The sequence below is a fragment of the Nicotiana tabacum genome, chromosome 12 (assembly GCF_000715075.1).
Source record: "Nicotiana tabacum cultivar K326 chromosome 12, ASM71507v2, whole genome shotgun sequence".
NCBI classification, from domain to species: domain Eukaryota; kingdom Viridiplantae; phylum Streptophyta; class Magnoliopsida; order Solanales; family Solanaceae; genus Nicotiana; species Nicotiana tabacum.
In genome coordinates this window covers 117,739,914-117,763,877 of record NC_134091.1, presented here as the reverse complement: position 1 = coordinate 117,763,877, position 23,964 = coordinate 117,739,914, and the positions used below count along the sequence as shown (strand labels likewise).

Sequence of the window (23,964 nt, the reverse complement as noted above, 5' to 3'; positions counted from 1 at the left end):
ATGGTTATAGGAGAATTATTGGGAAGCTAAATTTTCTTTAGCACACTAGGCCAGACATTGCTTTTTCAGTCCAACACTTAAGTCAGTTCTTGCAGGTTCCTCAGATTCCTCACATGATGGTTGAACTCCATGTTTTGAGGTATTTGTCCAATGCTCCAGATCTGGGCATACTTCTGCCTTGTTCTTCTAATTTGGATCTCAGATGTTTCTCTGATTCTTACTGGGCAGCTTGTGCTCAGTCTTGGAGATCTGTTTCTGGGTAATACATCACCCTTGGTGGTTGTCCTATTTCCTGGAAAAGCAAAAAGCAGCCCACTATTTCTTTGTCTTCTGTTGAGGCAGAATATCGAGCCTTAAGGAAAGTTGTTGCTGAAATCTCTTGGTTAGTCAGAATTTTAGGTGATCTTGGTTTGTCTATCACCAGCCATGTCCCTATGAGAGAAGAGAGGGAAATATCAGAAGAAAACAAAATGAAATGAATGTCCCACTCTAAAGGAAACCCTACCCATTAAAGGTACAATCAAACAGCTTTTTGTACAACTTGTTATTGCAGAGTTCATCCACCTTCGTCATTTATATATAGTAGTAAGGTAAGGCAATATAAAGCAAGGCATGAAAGAGGTGACTTGGCACTCTATAGTGCTAAAGATCTTATTTATCTTTTTCTTTTTTTTGGAATTTTTTCTTCCTTTTAAGATGTCAAAAAGCCTCCAAATAATAAGATTTTTCCCCGTCCCTTATTCAAGGTGTTTTACACAAAATAACTCCCATATGAATTCATTGTGTATAAGTTACTATATTATTATTGTGTATACTAATGGAGAAATGAATAGCCATCATCAGTTTTTAAGTTCTTGTGTTCTCCTCTCCATCACCAAAGTTGAGGCGATTTGTTTTGCTATATATTATTTAGATCTGTATTGTATTTGGACGACCCTTGATTTTTCATATTTTTCAGCAAAACTCTTGTTCGGATGATGAATTCGCCATTTTCAATCTATTTTTGTCCTCTTTTATTACATGAGAACACTTCCTGTGATGCTCTTTTTTTCCTCCGTACTATTTTTCTCTGTTTAGAAAAATAATTTCATAGTAGTATTAATATTCGCATTATTTTGACATTGTGATACTGATGCGTTTATTGTTACCTATGTAATTGCCAAAAGTTCTATTTTACATTTTATTTTTTTTAAAAAAACATATTAACTATATGTGAAATCTAGACAGTGTATGGTCCATTCATCAATTCCACTTAAATGCTTAGATGTATGATGTACTGAATTTTATTTGTACTCATATCTCTCTTTCTGGCTTCATCATTTTAATTTGTAAAATTGTATGTGAAGTACGTGTAGAACTAGAGCTACCTCTCACGGGTACGTATTGTTACATGAAAATGGACGAGGAACAAAAACTACTCATTGTATGCGAATTTTCTCCCTTTTTTTCTTCTAAAAAGGCTTAACAATTTTAATCCTTTTTTCTTCTCATATTTAAATTGTTTACATATTAACTACAATAACTAAATATAACGAGGAAAGAGTAACCGTAGGAAAGGAGGGAGAAAAAAATAATAGAGGAAGTCACAGTAGGAAAGAGGGAGAAAAAGAAAAGAAGAAAAAATAATTGAGAATAGAGAAGTATTGTACATGACTTTTCTGGAATATGAGATTAATTATTTAGTGAATTGAAACTTGAGAGGAAGATTAAGGATTAAAGGTGAAGAGAAAGAAGAACATGAAAGACAAATTTGATAAAGAAAGAAGGATGGGGGGAAATGTTTTTTAGGGTTGGCACTTATCATTATTTTTTTTTACTTTACATTTCATTTCTGTTTTCTTTTTTGGTGGGGGGTTTGGTGGGGGCGGGGTAATTTCTGTTTCTTTTATTTGAAAAAAGAAGAAAACTTAGGCAAGCTAAAGTTTCATTACCTAATGAAATTTTTAACCAAAAAATAAATAAATCAAATACTCCTATATTTGTGTATCTCGCACATAATTAAACAAGAGAATCCTGTATTAAAACCTAGCAAACAATCATTATATATTTTTTGTCTTTGAAAAATGTAATTCACTTAATCTTTAATTCTAACTATATTATATCTCGACTAAAGTTTTAAAAAAATTAATTTCAAGTTCAATGATACTCGTTATAATTGAATTCACTAATTTGATTATAAGTTTAGCTCTTACTAGTTTCAATATATTTGAACATTTAGTTGGCATCTCACGTCAACCTACGGCATAAACTCCGCCACATCAATATGTTAAATGTATTGCAAGGAAGATTTAATGATATATACACATTCATTCACTAATTAATACAACCGTCAATATGGATTTAGCTCACTGGGCCGACCTAATTCAAACCGTGATTTTGTAGGGTTGGACTAAGATTTTAAAACTCATTTAAAAATGAGATTTTTAAGTTAGGCCCAAGTAAGCTCGTAACCCATGACGCTAAAAAACCATGCACCGATGATAGAAAAAAAAAGTACTAAAAAAAAACTACAAATGAGTATCGGGCCATTAAGGGTTTGACCTGCCCCGACCCGCATTTCCATCCCTCAATCTGGAATTAACCATCATAACCCTAAATTCCTCGTAACTGATCATACCATCGCCGTCACTATCACCGGCGCCGATCAGTTTCCGGCACTCTTCAATCGAATGTTCTTCCCCCAGAGTCGTCATAAACAGGTTCTGAACCTCATCAGCAGTGATGAATCCATTCTTGTCCACATCAAACACAGAGAAAGAATCCATAATATCCTCCAAAACTCTATAGCAATAGAGGAATGCTGCAAAATTGATGAGCCTATCTTCGTCGGAATCAACTTTGCTGAACAATTTCTCCAATTCTTCTGTCGTAACACCGTTTCCTACACTGGACAGGGCGGAATTGAGTTCCGACGCTGAAATTTTGTCATCGCCATTCATATCGAACTTCTCGAACACTTCTTTTAGCTCTTTCTCGTTTAGCTCTTTCCTCGTGGCTGGACAGTTTATCGGTGGCAAGACCGCCGGCGATGGGTCTTCGTTGTTGGGCGTGATCTTGTTCTTGCGACTGAAACGAGCTGTAATTCCCATATCTAGGGTGTACGGAGAAGGAATATTTTTGAGGGCCTTTTGTGGGGATTTGTGAGACGGAAGAGTTTTCAACCAAAATTACCCCTTAAGTATGTGAATTGGTCTAACTTTGTCCTTTAAGTATTATGTTGAGCACTTATAGTCCTTTAACGATGCTAAACTTGTGCAGCTTTGGTATAACTAACAGAATACTCTAACGGAGCTTTTAAAATCTAACAGTAAACTCACGTGGGACGCACAAGAGATGATTAAAAAGAGAATTTCGTCGGTACATCTTCCATATTTTCCGGGTAAAAGAAATATAATTTTTATTGCAAGATACAGTAATGAATACTAGTAACAAGAACTCAACGGGTGGCCTCTCTTTTTTCTCGGTGTAATTGACTCACATATTGTTCTATATAGAAGAAAAATTAATGGGTGAAGAGATAAAGGAAATCAAGAAAACTTGAAAATTGTCGTAATGCATAGATATCCTGAAAACCACGACAGTTCGATTTGATCATTTCTTGGTTCGGTTTTTCCCTAAAAGGAAATCAAAACCAAGTAAGTCGGTTTTTTAAATATTTGAATCAAATCAAACCAATTAAGTCGGTTTTTTATCGATTCGGTTTTTGTCAGCTTTTCGGGTTTTTCGGTTATTTATCGGGGTTTTTCTTAAATATGAGACATACACTACCAAACGCATATTCCGGCAACTACATTTTCAATGTAACACTATCAAATCAATTGCTTTTTGAGAAATTTATCATTTACCAAGATATATTGATGATAATTGAATCAAATAGTGATGAATAATTTAAGTACTCAAGTAAAAATCGATAATTTTTAACATGAAATAAATTCTTGTACTTAACAAAAGAAAACTACCAATCAAACTAGAATATAAAGGCAAAGAATTAGATTATTATAATAGCAAAGAACTAGACTAAAAATAAAATGACTAATATGTACCATAAAATTTTAGAAACTTTATATAAAAATATACATATATATAGGTGTAATAATAAATTTAAATAGCTACTTCTAGAGTCGGTTTGGTTCGATTTTTTCGATTTTTTTTTATTAAAACCAAAATCAAACTAAATTTGATCAGTTTTTAAAATTCAAAACCAAAACCAAACCAAACTTAAAAGGTATCGATTTTTTTGGTCGATTTGATTCAGTTTTCGATTTTGTTCGATTTTTTTAATTTTTATGAACACCCTACTCACATGTTCAACCAAACCTACAAATAACGTAGATCGGTTTCTTTGAATTTTGATCACACCCTCACCATAACATATATAAAATAGTTCTAAACTGTACTTTCTGCCCTGCTTTTACACATTAACTATATATCCTTTTTGGTTGCTAATACATTCCTTTCTTATTAGTGGTAGAATAAATACTGAGTTGGAAACATGGGTAAGAATGGCATGCATTATGCCGTCATTGATGGTATTTAATGGTGAGCTAAAATTTTCATTAAGATGTGTCAAAATATAAATAAGTAAAATCACGAAAAAATCATGGGAAATCAATATATAGTATATATTACATAAAAAAGAATTTTTTATCCAATTATACAGTATTATTTTTCGGTGAAGGGGTGTCACATGTAGCTCCGCACTATCCATTGCTAACATGCCATAGAGTGTGTATTACACTAAATTATATCATGCGAAAGCAGGGGCGACTCTAAAGGCTTGGCCAGTGAGGCCATTGCCTCAGGCTCCCAGAATTTGAAGGCCTCAAATTTACTTAATCTCTTATTATTAAGACTATTATATACTATAGAATTTATATAAATAATTATTATAAAGAAAAGTGTTATAGTATCTTTTTTTTTTGTTATTTGATTGAGGTTATTTTATACCAATAAGTTCATAAATTATGATAATTTTCTCACTCATTAATTAGTACATTTGCTTCACTTTTCAATTTTAATTTTATCCTTTTTATATAGGAATTAAGATATATATTGATAACATAATGAATTTCTTTTACAATATTCTTTGAAACTGCATGAACACAAAAGTATTCATGCATTGGTTTTCTTTTAGTGTAATTCAACATATTATATTAGATTATCTACAATTAATTTTAGATATAAACCAATAAGTGCTATTAATTAATAGAATGAACTGCAATTATCGTTTAAATTGATCAGAATGAGTAAATATTTTTGACATTGTCAATACTCAAACTTAAGTTATTATGTTATGCACGTTTATTTCTTTTTCTTGATTGTGATGATAGCTCAATCAAAAAAATTCACTTAGTTCTGAACCTCAACGTCCGATAATCCACCACTTTATTATTTGTGCCCTTCTTCTCTTTTTTTTTTTTTTTTTAAAATTCGCTATTTTTTGCCATAAATGATTAATTTGTTGTTTAGAAAGCAAATTTTATTGTTAGTATAAAAAATTTATAAAATAAATTTAAGGGTCTCTTAATAATATTTCACTTTAGACCACAATATCTGTTGAGCTGCCATTGTATAGAATGATTTGGCTAAGCGGACGGGATCCCATCTCCACTTGCTTCGTCTTTTTCATTTTCAGCCTGCTATATCTGAGTTTAAAGGGGTGAATTGGGAGAATCGAACTGGGAAGATGGACACGCCGGGGTCCTTTTGTTAACCTTGTCATGGGCATTTCACGTGGGTTTACTACTTAATCTTAAACCTCCGTTTGGATATTCTGTTAGTAGTATTAATGCTGCCCAACTTTAGCATAGTTAAAAGACTATAAGTGCTTAAGCATAATATATAAAGGATAAAGTTAGACCAATTTTAATATTTAAGGGACAATTTTAGTTAAAAAACTCGAGATGGAATATAATTTTATTTTTACAATTTAGTTCACTTTTAGTAGTTTAGTTTTTTGGGGGGCAAATACATATACAACCACTTGAAGTTATTACAATCTTTCACTTAGGTACGTTAACTATGACATTTACCTATTGAACACTTTATGTGGTACAAAATTGTGCCTATTGAATACAGATGTGATAGCCCCAAACTAACTCTAGTGCATGAACATTACTCTCTTTTGAGGTGACAAAATAAACCAATTAAGAAAATACATGTCAGCCAAATAAAAAGAAATACATAAAATAGGTATAAAAAGTAAAAAAATAGTAAAAATCGATAATTTAGAGGGTAAGATAGGTATTTTGCCACTAGAAAGCTTGAAATATCTGATTAAGTGACTTTCTGAGTACAATAGGCATAGTTAAATAACTTTTCTGTTACAAATAAAAAAATATAATTTTACTAGATAATTTTAAATAGTTAAATGACCATTTAAATAATGGACTCAACATTCTCTATCAAGAAAATATATACGGAGATGAGGGGAAATTTCCAGGAGGTCTTATGGAGGAATTTGGCGTGTAATAACTTGGTTGCAATTGAGTGAATGTTCATCTTAACTATGGCAATATATGAAAAACTTTACACAAGGGATAGATTTTAACAATGGGCATTATAGGCAAGCATGAATCTTCTTGCCCTAAATCGCACATACAAGTATACACGGTCAATCAAGTAATAAAGAGTAAGTAGAGTATCGTTCCCACGAGAACTTATGATCAATTGTAAACTAAATCAAGCAAATTCTAATTTATCGAATCGAGAACAATGTCAAGGTGATTTTTATTTAATTAATTCTACTAGCTAAAGCTTTGATTAAAAGAAGAACTAATGATAATATTCCAGGGTTATAGCCGACTAACAATCCTATTAAATTCTTCATCGACTCGACTTATTAATTTATCTGGGTTATTAACCTGCAAGGACAATAATACTTGTAGAAATTCGACAACTTTTACTCGCCTATTCAATTTACGCTAAACCCTATATTCTTATGAGATTAGAGATAAAGAGAACACATTACAATTTCTTGCACAATTGGGTAAGCACGGCAAATAGGTATACTTCTATCCGTATTCGCAAATCAATTCCCCAATGACTAGGTTCAAGATCGCGCTCTATTCAATCTTATTGCAATCAAGAATTACCTATTTCAACTCAAGATTTATATATAGTATTTCACTGTTAGCTAGGCAGTAAAATAATTAAACTCAGAATATGAATAAACAACCCAACATGATAAATTAAATCGTCAAATCAATATTCGAATATCAACATTCATGTAAAATCATAATCCCAGAATAAACGAGTTTAGCCACGCATAATCATAGTAGCAATCTCAATTAATTCCCAAGAACACATAAAAATCAATAAAAGAAGGGAAAAGTAAGAACTCAAGACAAATTCCGTAATTTTCAAACTATATGATGGCTTTCCGCTTCCAAGTGTGTTAGATGACCTAAAAGAGGCGTTTTTGGCTTATATATTGCGTACAAAAGTTGTGGGCTAAAGTTTTCCTTTTCCTTTTCTGAATCAGCTTCAGGGATTGATGTTGAGTTGGATGCTTCGCGTCGCCCTCAGCTTGAATGTGAAGCTCCAGAAAATGTTTCTAACAAGATTAAGCTGAACTCGAGCTTAAGAAAATATTTTATGAGACCTTGAAGTGCTTGCGAACCCACACGAGGGTAATAGGATCATTATAATACTTAGGCATGAAGGTAAGATAGATTTAAGGTCCTCAAGTTGTATGATTAAAGGCATAGATTGGAATGATTGAGCTAAGAGGGAGGAAAGGATTCCAGCAGACCTGCGTAGCCTACGCAGGCTGCGTAGGCAAAAACAGAATGGAAGTGAGGGGGAGGACTTAAGTTGCGTGGTCTACGCAATTTGCCTACGCCGGCTATTTTTAATAAAAATAGGGGGATTCGGGGAGAGAGAAAGAAATTTTATTTTTGGCTAAGTTTTAGGTTCTAGAGAGAAGGTGGAGCATCCCCAACCCAAATACACATCAAATATGAGTTTTATGATATTTTTATAATGGATTAACAGTAGTTAATGATAGTATTAACATCTACATGGATTGAAATTCATATGAATTCCTCTAATCTTCAAGAATCATTCAAAAGGGTTCAAGTTAGGGTTTGAGCTACAAGAGGTAAAATTCCTACCCTACACTTAAATACATATATGGATTAAGTATTTGGAGTGTATTGTGAAGTAGAAAGTACCAATTGGTTGAAGAATTATGCTAATCCTTGAAATGGGTATTGTGAGTTAGGGTTCTTGAATGGAGAAGAAGATGAATAGTGAATTGTTGAATCTTGTTAAGATGATTAGTGATCCTAGTGCTTCAATAGCTTAATCATGATTAAGTATTGAATCGTATAACATGTATTAGGCTTAAAGGCCAATGATGGAAGCAACTAAGGATAAAAGAGATATGTATGGGTGAATTGGGCTTGTTGAAGACTTATAGTTAACTTGTGAACCTTAAATGGGTATCGACATATATTTTACATTTTGATGTCTTGGGATGTCTAATATAGATATTGACTTGTTGGCGATGTTTGAGAGTTATAAATGAATTGAAGCGTCGTACTATTATTTTGAATCTTGGACTTGAGGTAAGTTGATTAATACTTACTCTTCTTGAGGGATTTTCTCTAAAATCATATTTGAGTTATTACGTGAGTTTGTTAATGTGCATCCATACTTGTGGGGACAAGCAGGAAAGGATGTCACCATGTATTTGGAGTTGTATTGCATAAAGAAAGTTTTGTTGTTTTACAATTGAAAAATCTTGTTTCTAAAGATTCGATGTCAAACGATGCTTGATGAAAATGTTATAAGTTTTATTCAAACTTGAGCATTGGAAAGAATATAAAATATTTGAGTACCGAAGATATATTTTTATGAAAAGTATTTCCTTTTGAAACTTGATTAATGGATAGCACTCTTTGTATCTTTGAAAGATAGATGTTAAATTGCTAAAGGCTTTAACATGAAAAAGATCATATGTTTGATTATTTTATTCAAATGATTTAGTTTGGCCACGAGCAATGATTTGATAAAAATAGATCCTTTGAGGCTAATATGCTATGAATCTATTTTTGAAATATCAAATGTTTTGGGAGTTACTAGTGGAGACAACCGAAATTGGTTCGAATGTTGAGTTCGTTACTATGGAACTACACGTGCCAGTGTAGCGATACATTCTAAGCCTAAGCCGAGGTTTATGGGATAAAGTCCCCCATTGAGAGGGCAAATAATCATTACTTAAAGTAATGAGGTTAAGTCGACTCGTATGGCACTACGGAAAGCCGCCCAGACAAGTAGGGTCAAATACTAGTTGCTAGGTCGATCACCTAGTAGTTATTTATTATGTCGGTGTCGGTATAGTACTCTCGGTGAAAAGGTAAAATCTAATTTTGTTATGTTTAGGTATAAGGAGACAAAAGTGATTTCAATAACTTAATGAAGTTGAAATATTTTTACATGATTTTATTAGAATCAGGGGTTGGTATAAATATTTTAAAAGTTTATATCATGATTTACATTTTTCTAGTCTTTTCATTTAAAATAATAAAGAGCATGAATTGATATAATTGTAATCGTTTTATATCAATGTTGGTTGCATTATTTTTATAAAGTCTTGTCCCAGAAACTTGAGTTAGAGAGAGTCTATGACACTTATTGAGTACCACCATGGTGTACTCAGCCCTCAGGGGCCCCTCTCCAGGGTCCCACTTACTTTACATATTTTTAGGATGAGACGTGATACATTATGAGTTGATGAGGCAATAGGATGACTCTCTTTCCGAAGCATATAGCAAGGCACCACTTCTATTCCGTGGTAGCCTTCATGTTGATCTTACTTACTTTTGGTTGGATCTGTCCCAAGTATTTATTTCATCATTATGTCTTAGAGATTCTATAGACAGTTGTTATTCTTCTTTTTTTTGAGTTGTAATCGAGAGTTATACGTATGTCATGCATGAAAGAAATATTATTATTCTTTTGTCTTTTTTTCAATTATTGAAAAATAATGGATTTAAAGACTTTGTTCCATGTATGGTTTTTAATCATTTACAATGATTGTGTTTTCAAAAAGACTTCCGCATGTATTTATTTTGTATATAGATGGACATTCTTGTACTGTCTGGTTCGCCCGGGTTGGATAGTGTGCCGGGTGCCAGCCATGTGATTTTGGGTCGTGACATTGAACTTCTCAGCATAGGATGCATCCACCCTTATTCCCTCAACTTTATTACGCCCAGTTGCTGATGCTAAGGTGGATGCCTTCTTGAGACTTCACTGCTAAGTGTGCTCCAAATAGCCTTTTTTTCAAGGTTGGATGCGACGTATCCACCCTCTTCTCCTATAGCTGTTGACGGCCAATTTTGACCCTCTCCTTTTAAATTAATTTATTTATACTTAATAATTTACAATAAATATTTTCAAAGTATTTTCCAGTAATGAATATCCATTTTCACAAATTAACCAAGCATTAGTTTTAAAATTAATCACATGCAGTATTAACATTATGTAATTATAAATATACTTACTATTTTAAGATCATTAAAATAATTTTTATACGTAGGTTCTATAATTAATTTAATAAATTACTCTTTAACTTCTGATTAATTAGATTATTATGTGAAATTCGAAATTAGTGTTACAATTTAGGAAAATCAAGTATTTTATAAATAATTAATTTCAAATAATTAGTAGTATATAATAATAATAGTTGTAATTTTTACCACATTTATTGACAATTATTAAGTTTATAGAAATAAAATTCAAAAAGGGTTAAAAGACCAAAAGGCCACAATTGCAATTCTTGAATCAAATGTAAATTGATCATTTTTTAAATTAATTTGGCCCAATTACTCAAGCCCAATCCGGAAAATACCCAGTCTAATAACCCCTCATTTTCCACCTTGGTGATCCGCGACAACCTCTCTGAACCAATCTGCTCGTGCCACGTCGCCCATCTCCCATACTCACATAAGAAACACACACGCATCTGAGCCTTTGATTCATCCGATCAACGGTCTATAATATATCTCGATTTCCCTTTATTTTAATGCCTCTCAGTTCTAATCTCAGTCGTTGAAACATACGGATCCGATGGCCCACATATTTTCATTATCACAATCCATTAATACCTAAATTATCAGGGTCGTTGATCAAATGATCTACCGGCCCAAATCTCTTCCTCACGTTTTAACCCAAAGACCAATTGGTCTCACCCCAGTACCCCTAATCATTTTCACTTCCGCCCCAGCCGCCCCTTTTTTCCTTTCATCTTTTTTCTCTCAGACCACCATGAACAATCAATCAACCAAAATTTGGCACTAATCTGTGCAAAGTCATGAATCTCTTATCACGTCGTCCTCTCTTGCTCCCTATCCAGGAATCCCACTGTTATTTCTCCCTTTTTGTTTAATAAATTTGAATCAAGATTCTAATCCTTTAAGATTGAAACACCATTTTGTCTTTGCTCTCAAATCCAACTGGCAGAGTCAAGTCGCTTTGTCCCTAGGCTATGAAGTTTGAGACCATATTTCCATTCTCGTTGATGGAGATTCAACCCCCGCAAATCTGAAATCGTAGACCAAATCGTGCAAGGTCAAATCTCTGAAAACCTCCTCTGTGTTGTTAAATCTATGGTATACATGAACGTTTAGGGTTATCATCATTATTCTTGGTCCAAGGTCAAGAGAAGCGACCTCTGGACATTAAGGCTCTTACCCTATGGTTTTTTCCCTCAACGGTCGACTTCTCTCCTCTCATGTAAAATCCTTAACTATTTTTTCCTTTGCGTTCTCCGATTTTACCTCTACTTTTCAATCATCACTCGATTATCGTCATCCTTCTCGATTTGATTTGAATCATTTGAGACCCTAGAACCTTAAATTATACTATAAATAGGGCCTTTAATGTTCTTATCTACCACCACCTAACACTGAAGAAACATACACAGACACGAGCACAATCAACCTAACACTGATAGCATCTAAGAAAATTTAGAGTTCAAAGACCTAGGTTTTCTTACTGTTCTTTTTCTTTCATTTTCTGAGTACTGTCGCTGGTTCAAACTTGAGGTTCCTGGTGTCTTAAGCAACTGAGAAGGCTTTCGTTTGGTTTGCTGCCCTAAAAAAGGTCAGCACATCCTCAATCTCTCTCTTTGTTCATCTCTTTTGAATGCTACAAGCATGTTAGTTATATTCTAGGATTATAGTTGGTTTATGGTGTTTGTGATTAACATGTTAGTGCTTATATTCTAATTAGTCTAATATCCATTTGTGATTATTTTTCTTGCTTTTGAGTCTTTAATCAATGACTGATTAAGACATTTAGTGATTCCTGTTGATTTTTTGTTTCTGAGTTTCTAATAGCCTACATGTTTGAGTTGTAATGTGTCTTGAATGATTGTGCATACCTGCCTAAATCCTACAGTCTTTCACTGATGATTCTGTTGTAACCTTTCTCCTCATATCATGCTTAATCTGATTCTATAAATGCGTGAAGTTTCCTTGTCTACATGAAGTCATTACTCCACTTGAAGTGTTCATGTAACTAACTAGGTATTGCATGTTCCTGTTTAATTCTTGATTTCATGCTTTGTCCAGAACTACTCAGTCCTTTCCCTACAGTTAGTGTGAAACCAAATCTGATCCTTAAATCTTATAAGGACCTTTGCTGATGCTATCCAAACGTGATAATTTATTTGAATCTAACACTATTAGGAGTATGACTCTGTTCAAGTCTTTAGGGATTCCATGTTTTAATCTATCAACTTGCAGACCTATTGAGAGAGCTGATCTTGTTCTAGATATCTTTGATAACCTCTGTAAATGGTTAGCCATGACTGTGTTGTTTGAATCTTCATTGATGACTTTTAAAGTGTTAAAGTAGTATTATCAACCTATGTATGTGCTAGAAGCAAACCAATTAGTTCACATTTGGTTTGCCAGAAACAAGAACATTTGTATATGTTGAGTTGTTGCATACATGACTCTGTATAGCTTAGCTTTTCTTAGAACATGCTCTTCTCTAATGTTCAGACCTTTATAGCATGCATGTGATGTTTCTTCTCCTTACATATGTGTGTTTAAGAGTCAAACCTTTAAATTCCCTTGATATATGTTTGTTTGATATCCAATGTAGACTATATGTTCTTATGTTAGGAGGGAAAGTATATTTGTGTGGTAAGTAATGTTATAGCATTTAGTTTACATTGAAAGGGCCTTATTGGCATTTAAACCTGTAAGAAAAATATGTTGTTAGTGTTTAAAGGTATTTGGGAGTGGAGTTTAACTCTAGGTTGGGTTACCTTTCCCGGCACAAGCATTGCCCTGGGCCTTGAGTCCCTTGGGAACTTTGAAGTGTCGGGGGATTTAAAGGGAGCATCGACCTTGAGCAGAACTTCCTCCTTAGCCCTTAATTCATTGACGCATTTAGTTCTTTATATGTTTAATGTTCAACGACAATGAAAGGTTTTCAATGTGAATTATTTGCCAAGTATAACTACCACATTAATATAATTTCCCGCAGTATTCAAATTATCGATTATCCTATTGTTCTAATTGTTTGTCTATATACATTTCATACATGTTTTGAATATGTTGAGTATGTGGGGTATACTTCTAATGACCTTCTTTCTTTTTGGGCATGTATACACTTGGGCCTGCTGAGTTCCTAGGGAAGCTCAGGCCCAAACCAGCCCTGTTGCATTTTCTGGAGGATCCAGTCCGCTATAGTTGTGCTTTTCAGTTGCTGGGACCAATTACTCAACCCTAATCCGAAAACTACCCAGTCCAATAATCCCTCATTTTCCACCTTGGTGATCCGCGACAACCTCTCTGAACCAATATGTTCGCGCTACGTTGCACATCTCCCATACTCACATAAGAAACACATACGTATCTAAGTCGTTGATTCATCCGATCAAAGGTCCATAATTTATCTTTATTTCCCTTTATTTTAACGCCTCTCAATTCTAATCTCAGCCGTTGAAACACATGGATCCGACGGCCCACATATTTTCTTTATCAAAATCCGTTAATACCCAAATTATCAGGGTCGTTAATACCTAGAGACCAAGTGGTCCCACCCTAGTAACCCTAATCATTTTCACTTCCGCCCCAGCCGCCCCCTTTCCTCTTTCGTCTTTTTTCTCTCAGACCACCATGAACAATCAATCCACCATAACCTGGCACAAATCTATGCAAAGTCATGAATCTCTTATCACATCGTCCTCTCTTGCTCCCAATTCAAGAATCTCGCTGTTATTTCCCCTTTTTTGTTCACTAAATCTAAGTCATCAGATTCTAATATCTTATGATTGAAACACCGTTCCGTCTTTGCTCTCAAATCCAACTGGCAGAGTCAAGTCGCTTTGTCCCTAGGCTATGAAGTTTGAGACCATATTTTTATTCTCGTTGATGGAGATTAAAAAATCCCAAATCTGAAACCCTAGACCAAATCGTGCAAGGTCAAATCTATAAAAACCTCCCCTGTTTTGTTAAATTTATGGAATGCATGAACGTTTCTCAGGGTTATCATGATTATTCTTGGTCCAGAGATCAAGTGAAGTGACCTCTGGACATTAAGGCTCTTACCCTATGGTTTTTTTCCCTCAACGGTCGACTTCTCTCCTCTCAGGTAAAATCCTTAACTATGTTTTCCTCTGCGTTCTCTTATTTTACCTCTACTTTTCTATCATCACCCGATTATCATCATCCTCCACTATCTGATTTAAATCCTTTGAGACCCTAGAGCCTTAAATGGCACTATAAATAGGGCCTTTAGTGTTCTCATCTACCACTACTTAACACTGAAGAAACACACAAGACACGAGCACTATCAACCTAACACTGATAGCATCTAAGAAGATGTAGAGTTCAAAGACCTAGGTTTTCTTATTGTTCTTTTCCTTTCATTTTCTGAGTACTAGCGCTGGTTCAAACTTGAGGTTCCTGGGATCTTAAGTAATTGAGAAGGCTTTTGTTTGGTTTTCTACTCTCAAAAAGGTAAGCGCATCCCTCATCTCTCTCTTTGTTCATCTCATTTGAATGCTACGAGCATGTTAGTTATATTCTGAGGATTACAGTTGTTTTATGGTGTTTGTGATTAGCATGTTAGTGCTAATATTCTAATTAATCTAATATCTATTTGTGATTATTTCTCATGCTTTTGAGTCTTTAATCAATGACTGCTTAAGACATTAAGTGATTCTAGATGATTTTTTGTTTCTGAGTTTCTAACAGCCTACATGTTTGAGTTGTAATGTGTCTTGAATGATTGTGCATACATGCCTAAACCCTACAGTCTTTCACTGATGATTCTGTTGTAACCTTTTTTCCCATGTCATGCTTAATCTGATTCTATAAATGTGTGAAGTTTCCGTGTCTATATAAAGTCATTACTCCACTTAAAGCGTTCATGTAACTAACTAGGTATTGCATGTTCCTATTTAATTCCTGATTTCATGCCTTGTCTAGAACCACTCCAGTCCTTTCCCTACTGTTAGTTTGAAACCAAATCTGATCCTTAAATTTTATAAGAAACTTTACTGATGCTATCCAAACATGATAATTTATTTGAATCTAACACTATTAGGATTATGACTCTGTTGAAGTCTTTAGGGATTCCATGTTTTAATCTGTCAACTTGCAGACCTATTGAGTGAGTTGATCTTGTTATAGATATCTTTGATAACCTTTGTAAATGGTTAGCCATGATTGTGTTGTATGAATCTTCATTGATGACTTTTAAAGTGTTAAAGTAGTATTATCAACCTTGTATGTGGTAGAAGCAAACCAATTAGTTCACATTTGGTTTGCTAGAAACAAGAACATGTGTATCTGTTGAGTTGTTGCATATATGACTATGTATAGCTTGCCTTTTCTTAGAACATGCTCTTCTCTAATGTTCAGACCTTTATAGCATGCTTGTGATGTTTCTGCTCCTTACCTATGTGTGTTTAAAAGTCAGATCTTTAAATTCCCTTGATATATGTTTGTTTGGTATCCAATGTAGACTATATGTTCTTATGTTATGAGGGAAAGTATATAATGTTTTTGGTAAGTAATGCTATAGGCTTTAGTTTACATTGAAATGACCTCATTGGCATTTAAACCTGTAAGAAAAATATGTTGTTAGTGTTTAAGGATATTTTGGAGTGGAGTTTAACTCTAGGTTGGGTTGCCCTCCCCGGCACAAGCATTACCCTGGGCCTTGAGTCCCTTGGGAGTTTTGAAGTGTCGGGGGATTCAAAGGGAGCATCGACGTTGTGCGAAACTTCCTCCTTAGCCCTTAATTCATTGACGTATTTAGTTCTTTAGGGGTTTAATGTTCAAAGACAACGAAAGGTTTTCAATGTGAATTATTTGCCATGTAGAACTACCACATTAATATAATTTCTCACAATATTCAAATTAACGATTATTCTATTGTTCTAATTGTTTGTCTATATACATTTCATACATGTTTTGAATATGTTGAGTATGTGGGGTATACTTCTAATGACCTTCTTTCTTTTTGGGCATGTATACACTTGGGCCTGCTGAGTTCCTAGAAAACTCAGGTCCAAACCAGCCTTGTTGCATTTTCTGGAGGATCCAGTCCGCTATAGCCGTGCTTTTCAATTGTTGGGCCTATCTTATTGAGGCCCAACCATCAGAGTCCAGTCTTCTCTCCCTTATTGCTTTCGTTACTGTTCATTACTTCCATAGCCTAGTTTACTGCTTTATTACTTTCGCTTACTGCCTTTCTCATTTTATCATATTTCATTATCATGTATTTAACACTCATATATGTGTTTTACCTTCATGATTTAAATACCAACAGAAACATATGCAAACTTTAACCAATATAGGACTTAAAGAGAATTAGTTAGCAATTAATCTTCGCTCCGCTAATTATAACTTATTCATCTTCTATACCCACCTCTCTTAAAGATTTTTTTGAAGCCCATGCTCTAACCAAAAACAACAGCCCATTTTCAAAAGAAATTAGAAAAAGAATCGTTGGGTTTTTACTTACATGGAATGAAACCAAATTTTTCATAAAAAACGGTACTGCCACCCACAAATGAGTTTTCAAAGATTGCTCTTCTTTTATCACTTTTTTACTCTTTTAGAATTATAAAAGCATTTATTCTTTAAATTAATTACTTTCATAACTTAATAATTACAAGCCTTAAAATATGGGCTACTTTCAGAATCCTTTTAACCTTCTATAACTCTTCTATAAACTCACATCCTCCTTAAGTCTCACATATACACTCCCTTAATATATAGTAAACCATGCCTTAGTAGCAATTAAGCATAGTATAAATAACTGGTTCCTAAAAATTAGTCTAAGTCCTATGGAGCTACCTCAGGTAGATTTTAAGGGGTGCCTAACACCTTCCCGTTAGAACAAGAACCCTTACCCATAATCTCACCGGTTTGCGGACCTATAAGGAATATGACTTAGTAATTAAATAGGTACCCTAGTATACCTTTAAATATTAGGTGGCGACTCTCTTTCATCAACAATAGAGAAACCACAAGTTGAATCTTGTCTTGACTAGCGCAAAATAGGGTGCAACAATAGCTGGAGCATCTTTTCGTCATATTTTTGCACTCCAAATATCCTAAATCATCACACACAATTTAATTAATCGTAAAACTAATAATTAACACATGTTGGGCATTTTTAACACCAATAGCACCAAAAAGCGGTTAAAACATGGGTAAAGTAATATAAAAATATATAGAAATATGTCCAACATCACCATCCCACATTTAAATATTAGTTCGTCCTCGAGCAAAGTAAAATCAACCTATAATAGACGGAACAAAATTAAGCTTATCACTATCAAGCCACAACTTTTCAATTAAGTTCAAGCACCAATGACTTTGGTTGATACCAACAATTAGTCCTTTGCATATACATTCTTTACTTACCTTCCCATGTTTAAAATATCCCAAGCACAATGTTAAACAGTTCAAAACAATCAAATAGCAAATTTGGGACATCTCAACCTCAGAAACTGACTCTCTAGCATAACTACTTTCAGGCCAACTTACTCACTCTGACTGAAGAGCTTAATAAAGTCACCTATCCATCATGAAATATGTGTCCTCACCACAAATCAAAGAAAGATAGTCCACACACTCAAATAAAATTCAAACGTAATTTAAGGACTTCAAACAATGGAAGAAATCACTCACTCTCTCAAAGAAGTCCACACGCGCAAAAAAGGTACCATAGGCTTGCCCGTTATGTAAATCTCTACTAATGCAGGCCTGCTCAGTCTAAAATTAATTAGGACATTATCGTAGTTGTAACGCGGGCTAAGGGACGGGTAGGATATATATAGAAAATAGTTGTTAACCCTTCTAAGAACTTTAACACGTCAAGTAATCACTCTAAGCGCAACTTTCTTCAACCCAACTTCAAACATCACAAACAACATCACCCCCAAAATATTCTCTTTTTCTTTAAGCACTACTTTGACTCACACTCACTAGCAAGGACAAGATGTATTCATGCTTTTGCTAAAAAAAAATTACAAAATTATTTCTTTCTTTTTTTTCCTACGATTTTTGCTAGTGGTTTATTTCTTAAAAATGAGTATACCTTTCTTCCTTTCGTTGGTTCCACTCGAAAGTCAACCCAATTCCCTCCTTTCTTATTTTAGCTTATTTTGCAAGTTAAGTACTTTAATAGGTAAAAGGATCAAAATAATATCGATTAAGAATAAAATAAAAGGTATGGGCTTGTTATGTGGGTACCAAACAAAAGGTTTACATGCCCAACATGGCTAACTAGGGATGATTTTTATTTGTGGTAGCATTAAAATTCAAAAAGGATCAAAGAAGGCCTAAAATCATATTTCAAACCGAGCAAAACCTAGGATCTCACTTCAACTCACATGTAGGGCAAGTTCTAGACACAAATATACTATATGGAACTACACAAAAAATTTCACCACACAATAGCACATAATTCAAATAGGATGGCTACATTCCAACTCTCAATCAAAGCAAGTACAGAGTTAATCCATACTTTTAATGCATAAGCCACAGCAGTTAGCACAAGAGTCAAGAAAATGAGCCTAAGCATCACAAAACAAGCTATTCTACTTTTCAAGGCACAAATAGTTCTCAAAAACTCATGAAGAAAGTTATAACTCATATGCCTGCCCGGGTGTAACTTTGTTGGTATCAAACAAGTCACTAAATATGCCAGATTCAGTCTGAGTCTTTATATCCTACACTATTCTAAAAATAAAAAAAACTACTCGGCTCAAAAATTCATCCTTTGAAAAAGAATCGATGCCCAAAGAAAGACCAAAAGGGATTATTGTCTACCTAAGACTAACTAAAATCAAAAAGAATTTTTTTTCTTTTCATTGGACCTTAATCCCTCAAGAAAGTTGCCCACAAAATTCATCGTCGGGAAAAGTCCAAAATAATTCTGATTTTTTTTTCTGTATTTTCATTTTTATTTTTTGAAGAAACTACTCTAAACTAGACTACTTCTAGCTATGGGTTAAAAAAAATAATGAGAAATATTTTTTATACAATTACACTCAGAAAGTAATTTCTCCATCCCACACTTATATTATGCATAGTCCTCGATGCATGATCACATAGAAAAATATAAAAACAAGGATGAGAAATGATCCCTGAGACTCTCTAGGGCTTAGCTAGCAACATGATCCTCAATATTAAGCGTAGGGACGACCCCATACTTAAGCTCAAACATGCTCCTCAACTTCAACTTCGGGTACTCAGACTTCCCCTAATCTGCAAACAAAATTAAAATAAAACATGACACTATAAAAATAAAATTAAAATTAAAAATAAAATACAGGTTGGGTTGCCTCCCAACAAGCGTTTGATTTAACGTTGCAGCACGACTCTACTACTCTACTCAGGTTGGGTGCTTTTGCTTCTTTTTTCTCCCATGAAGTCTAGCCTTTTTGCACGCTCTAGGAAGATTTCTTCTTTTATCTCTGGCTCTTTTCTCAATCATCTTTACACACTCAGCTTGCAAAACCACATCCTCTAATTTAATTTTTTCACCTGGATCACTACAAGTCACATAAGGACTCTGCTCTCTCCCCTTTGATTCCACCACAGTAATCATGCACAAGTCCTCATAATGCTTAGGGAGCTTAAGTGCATGATACATATTAAAAGTGATTTCCTCATCATCAACTCCCATCTTCAACTTCCCTTCCCTCACATCAATAATCGCTCCACCAGTATCTAAGATCGGTCACCCCAAAATAATGGGCTTCCTCATCTGCCTCATAATCAACAACATTAAAATCAGCAGGAAGAACAAACTTTCCTGCTCGAATTAACACATCCTCAATAATTCCTTATGGCATCACTAGTGACCTATCTGCCAACTATAAAGTGATTGTAGTGGGTCTAAGGACCCCCAATCCTAGTTGCTTAAACAAAGATGATGGCATCAAATTTATACTAGCCCCTAAATCACACAGGGCTCTACCAACTTCTTATTTTCCAAGAGACAGAGGAATTGTGAAACTTTTAGGACCCTTTAACTTAGGAGGAAGTTTACTCTGAACTCTAGTACTGCACTCTTCAGTAAGAGCAATTATTTCAAACTCTGTATGTTTTCGCTTGTTTTCCACAATATCCTTGAGATACTTTGCATACTTAGGCACTTCCTGCAAAATTTCCACCAAAGGCAAATTCACACGCACTTGGCTCAGAATATCTAAGAAATTCTTGTACATAGCATCATCTTTTTGCTTCTGCAGTCTTTGTAGAAATAAAGGTGGTGGCCTTGTCACAATTACTGGCTCTGATCTTTCGCTCTTTTTCTCATTCTCCTCAACTGGCTTGGGAACTAATTCTCCTTCAGGACTATCTGTATACTTATTTTTATTTGGAACTTCTTCTAATACTCTTCCATTTCTCAGGGAAACCACATTGACTTGAGCTTTAGGATTAGGCTCAGTATCACTAGGAAGAGCCCCAGTTGGCCGATTATTTTGAGCATTGGCAAGTTGCCCTATTTGTCGCTCCAAATTTCGAATAGCTGATGAGTGGGCTGCTACTTGGGCATGCTGGTCAGCCATCAATTTCTTTAGCATCTTCTCAATGTGACTCGTCAAGCTTGTAAGTTGCTTAGCTTGTGGTGGTCAATATTGGTATTGAGGAGCTTGTGGCCTGTATTGATTCTGAGCACCTTGTTTTTTCCCCGAAGAGAAGTTTGGGTGGTTTCTCCAATTAGGATTGTAAGTATTACCATATTGATTCTAATTAGCTTGGCCTCTATTAGCATTCCCCACAAAGTAAACTGACTCTGGATTTGCTGGACAAGCATTATTGGTATTGCTCTCACCGCAGACTTCGCAAAACACCTGCACTTGTTGTACTTGTTGTACTGGTTGAACATATTGCATTGGTTGAAACTGTTGTTGGTTATAAACCACATTCATCTTGCTCATTTCATTCGCTAGAGATGCTACCTGTGTAGATAATACTAATACAATATCCAATTCAAGTACCCCGGCAGCTTTGTGGGTTGTGTGTCTACCTGCTTCCCCTTGCCAATATGGTTTGCTTTTTGAAAACTTGTTCAACAGCGCATAGATTTCATCAAAGCTCTTTTTCAATACTTGACCACCAGTTGTTGCGTATACCACTATTTTTGTTTCATGGTGAAGACCTTCAATAAAAGTGTGTGCCAGTACCTTGTTGATTTGGTTATGGTGTGGACAGTCTCTTAGGAGCCCCTTGAATCGCTCCCAGACTGCATAAAATGATTCACCTTCTCTTTGTTTGAATGCAACTATCTCACTTATTATCTTTGCGATTTTACCAGACGGAAAGAACCTAGCCAAGAATTTGTGAGCCAAATCATTCCATGATGCAATAAAGTTGGCTGCCTCATATTTAAACCATCTCTTGTCCTCTCCCAACAGAGAAAAAGGGAGCAATGTGAGCCTAACATAATCAGATGTGACCCCGTTAGTGATATAGGCATCACTAATCTCCAGAAAATTTAGAATATGCTATTAGGGGTCCTCGTGTGGCAGCCCCATGAACTGTCCATTTGCATAAAGTAGCTGAATCATGCTCTGCTTAAGCTCGAAGTGCCCAGTAATCCTAGGCTTAACGATACTAGAGGTGACATTAGCAATGCTGGGCATAGCCACCTCTTGTACCACCAACGGGTGTTCATCTACCATTTCAATAGGAAGTTGAATGAGTGCTTGTAGATTATTTAATTCCCGAGCTTCTCTCAACCTTCTACAAAATGCTCTCTCAGGTTCTGGGTCAAAAGCATGTAGTCTATCCTAGCTTCTAACCCGTCGCATTCAAGCAAAGTACCTGAGATCAAACACCCAACCAAAAAGAAGATTAAAAACTTAACTCGATGAGTAGTAAAAGCTTAATCTAGTAAAATAATTAATTTTGAATTCCCCAGCAATGGTGCCAAAAACTTGTTTCCCTAAATCGCACACGCAATTATACGCGTTCAATCAAGTAATAAAGAGTGAGTAGAGTATTATTCCCACGAGGACTTGTGATCAATTATGAACTAAATCGAGCAAATTCTAATTTATCGAGTCAAGAACAATGCCAAGGTAATTTTTGTTTAATTAATTCTACTAACTAGAACTTTGATTAAAAGATAAAATAATTAACTAGCATACTTAGCACGAAGGGTTGAATTCAATGAGAAATAATATTTCAGGGTTATGGCTGGCTAACAATCCTGTTGAATTCTTTATCGACTCAACTTATTAATTTATCTGGGTTATTAACCTGCAAGGACAATAATACTTGTAAATATTCGACAACTTCTACTCGCCTATTCAATTTACGCTAACCCCTATATTCCTATGAGATTAGATATAAAGAGAACTCATTACAATTTCTTGCACAATTGGCTAAGCACGGCAGATAGGTATATTTTTATCCATATTCGCAAATTAATTCCCTAATGACTAGGTGCAAGATCGCGCTCTATTTAATCCTATTGCAATTAAGAATTACCTCTTTCAAGTTCAACTCAAGATTCATATATAGTATTTCATTGTTAGCTAGGAAATAAAATAATTAAACTCGGGATATGAATAAACAACCCAATATGATAAATTAAATCATCAAATCAATATTTGAATATGTAAAACTGTAACGACCCGACAAATCATTTTACTTTCTAGAACCCTGTTCCCCTAAATAAGACTTCTCGTATGTGCTTTTATTAATTTATGACCTGCGGGGATGGTTGGTTTGGGATTTGGAAGGGTTCGGGTTGAAATCAGAGTGCTTGGTTCCTTTAGGTTGGCTAAAAAGGCCAAGTTTGACTTCGGTCAATATTTTGAGTAAACGGCCTTGGAATCGGGATTTGACGGTTCTAATATGTTCGTATGATAATTTCATACTTGGAGGTATGTTCGGATCGGGTTTTTGATGATGCGGGAGCGTTTTGGCGCCTAATAGTGAAAGTTGGTTCTTGAAGAATCTTGAAGTTCTTTAAATTTAGTTTGGAGCGGGTTTTGGTGATATCGAGGTCCAAACAAAATTTCGAGATCGGGAATAGTTCTATAATGTCATTTAAGACTTGCACGCAAAAATTGGTATCATTCCGAGTAGTTTAAGTACATTTCGGAGCATTGGAAGTAAATTGAAGAACTTGAAGTTCTTAAGTTCGATTCAATTGGTTTTGGGGTGTGATTCTTAGTTTTTATGTTGTTTCGAGTGTTCCGAGAGTTCGAGCGAGTCCGTTTTATGATTCCAAACCTGTTGGTATATTCGGGCGGGGCGTCGGGGGCCCTGAGTGTCAATCGGACGAGGCTCGGACCAAGATAAGAATTTGGAGAAACAGCTGAAGCATCAGGTTTGTCTTAATCGCACCTGCGCTTGGCCAGCCGCAGGTGCGAGCCAAGCCTTGCAGAAGCGGCCAAGGAAGGGCAGCCCAGATTCCACAAGTGCGGCCCATCCTCCGCAGAAGCGGGATCGCAAA

General features: G+C 35.0%; 1 protein-coding gene and 1 non-coding gene across 2 annotated transcripts; one reads left to right on the top strand and one right to left on the bottom strand.

Annotated features, from left to right (window-relative positions):
* Positions 1-2,528: 2,528 nt before the first annotated feature.
* Positions 2,529-3,089, bottom strand: LOC107821294 (putative calcium-binding protein CML25). Its single transcript, XM_016647729.2, has one exon. It carries the CDS (start codon positions 3,087-3,089, stop codon positions 2,529-2,531), a length of 561 nt encoding a protein of 186 aa, XP_016503215.1.
* Positions 3,090-21,692: 18,603 nt separating this feature from the next.
* LOC142167652 (small nucleolar RNA R71) lies at positions 21,693-21,799 on the top strand. Its single transcript, XR_012697741.1, has one exon. It is a non-coding gene; the product is annotated as a small nucleolar RNA R71 (small nucleolar RNA).
* The last annotated feature ends 2,165 nt before the right edge of the window (positions 21,800-23,964 follow it).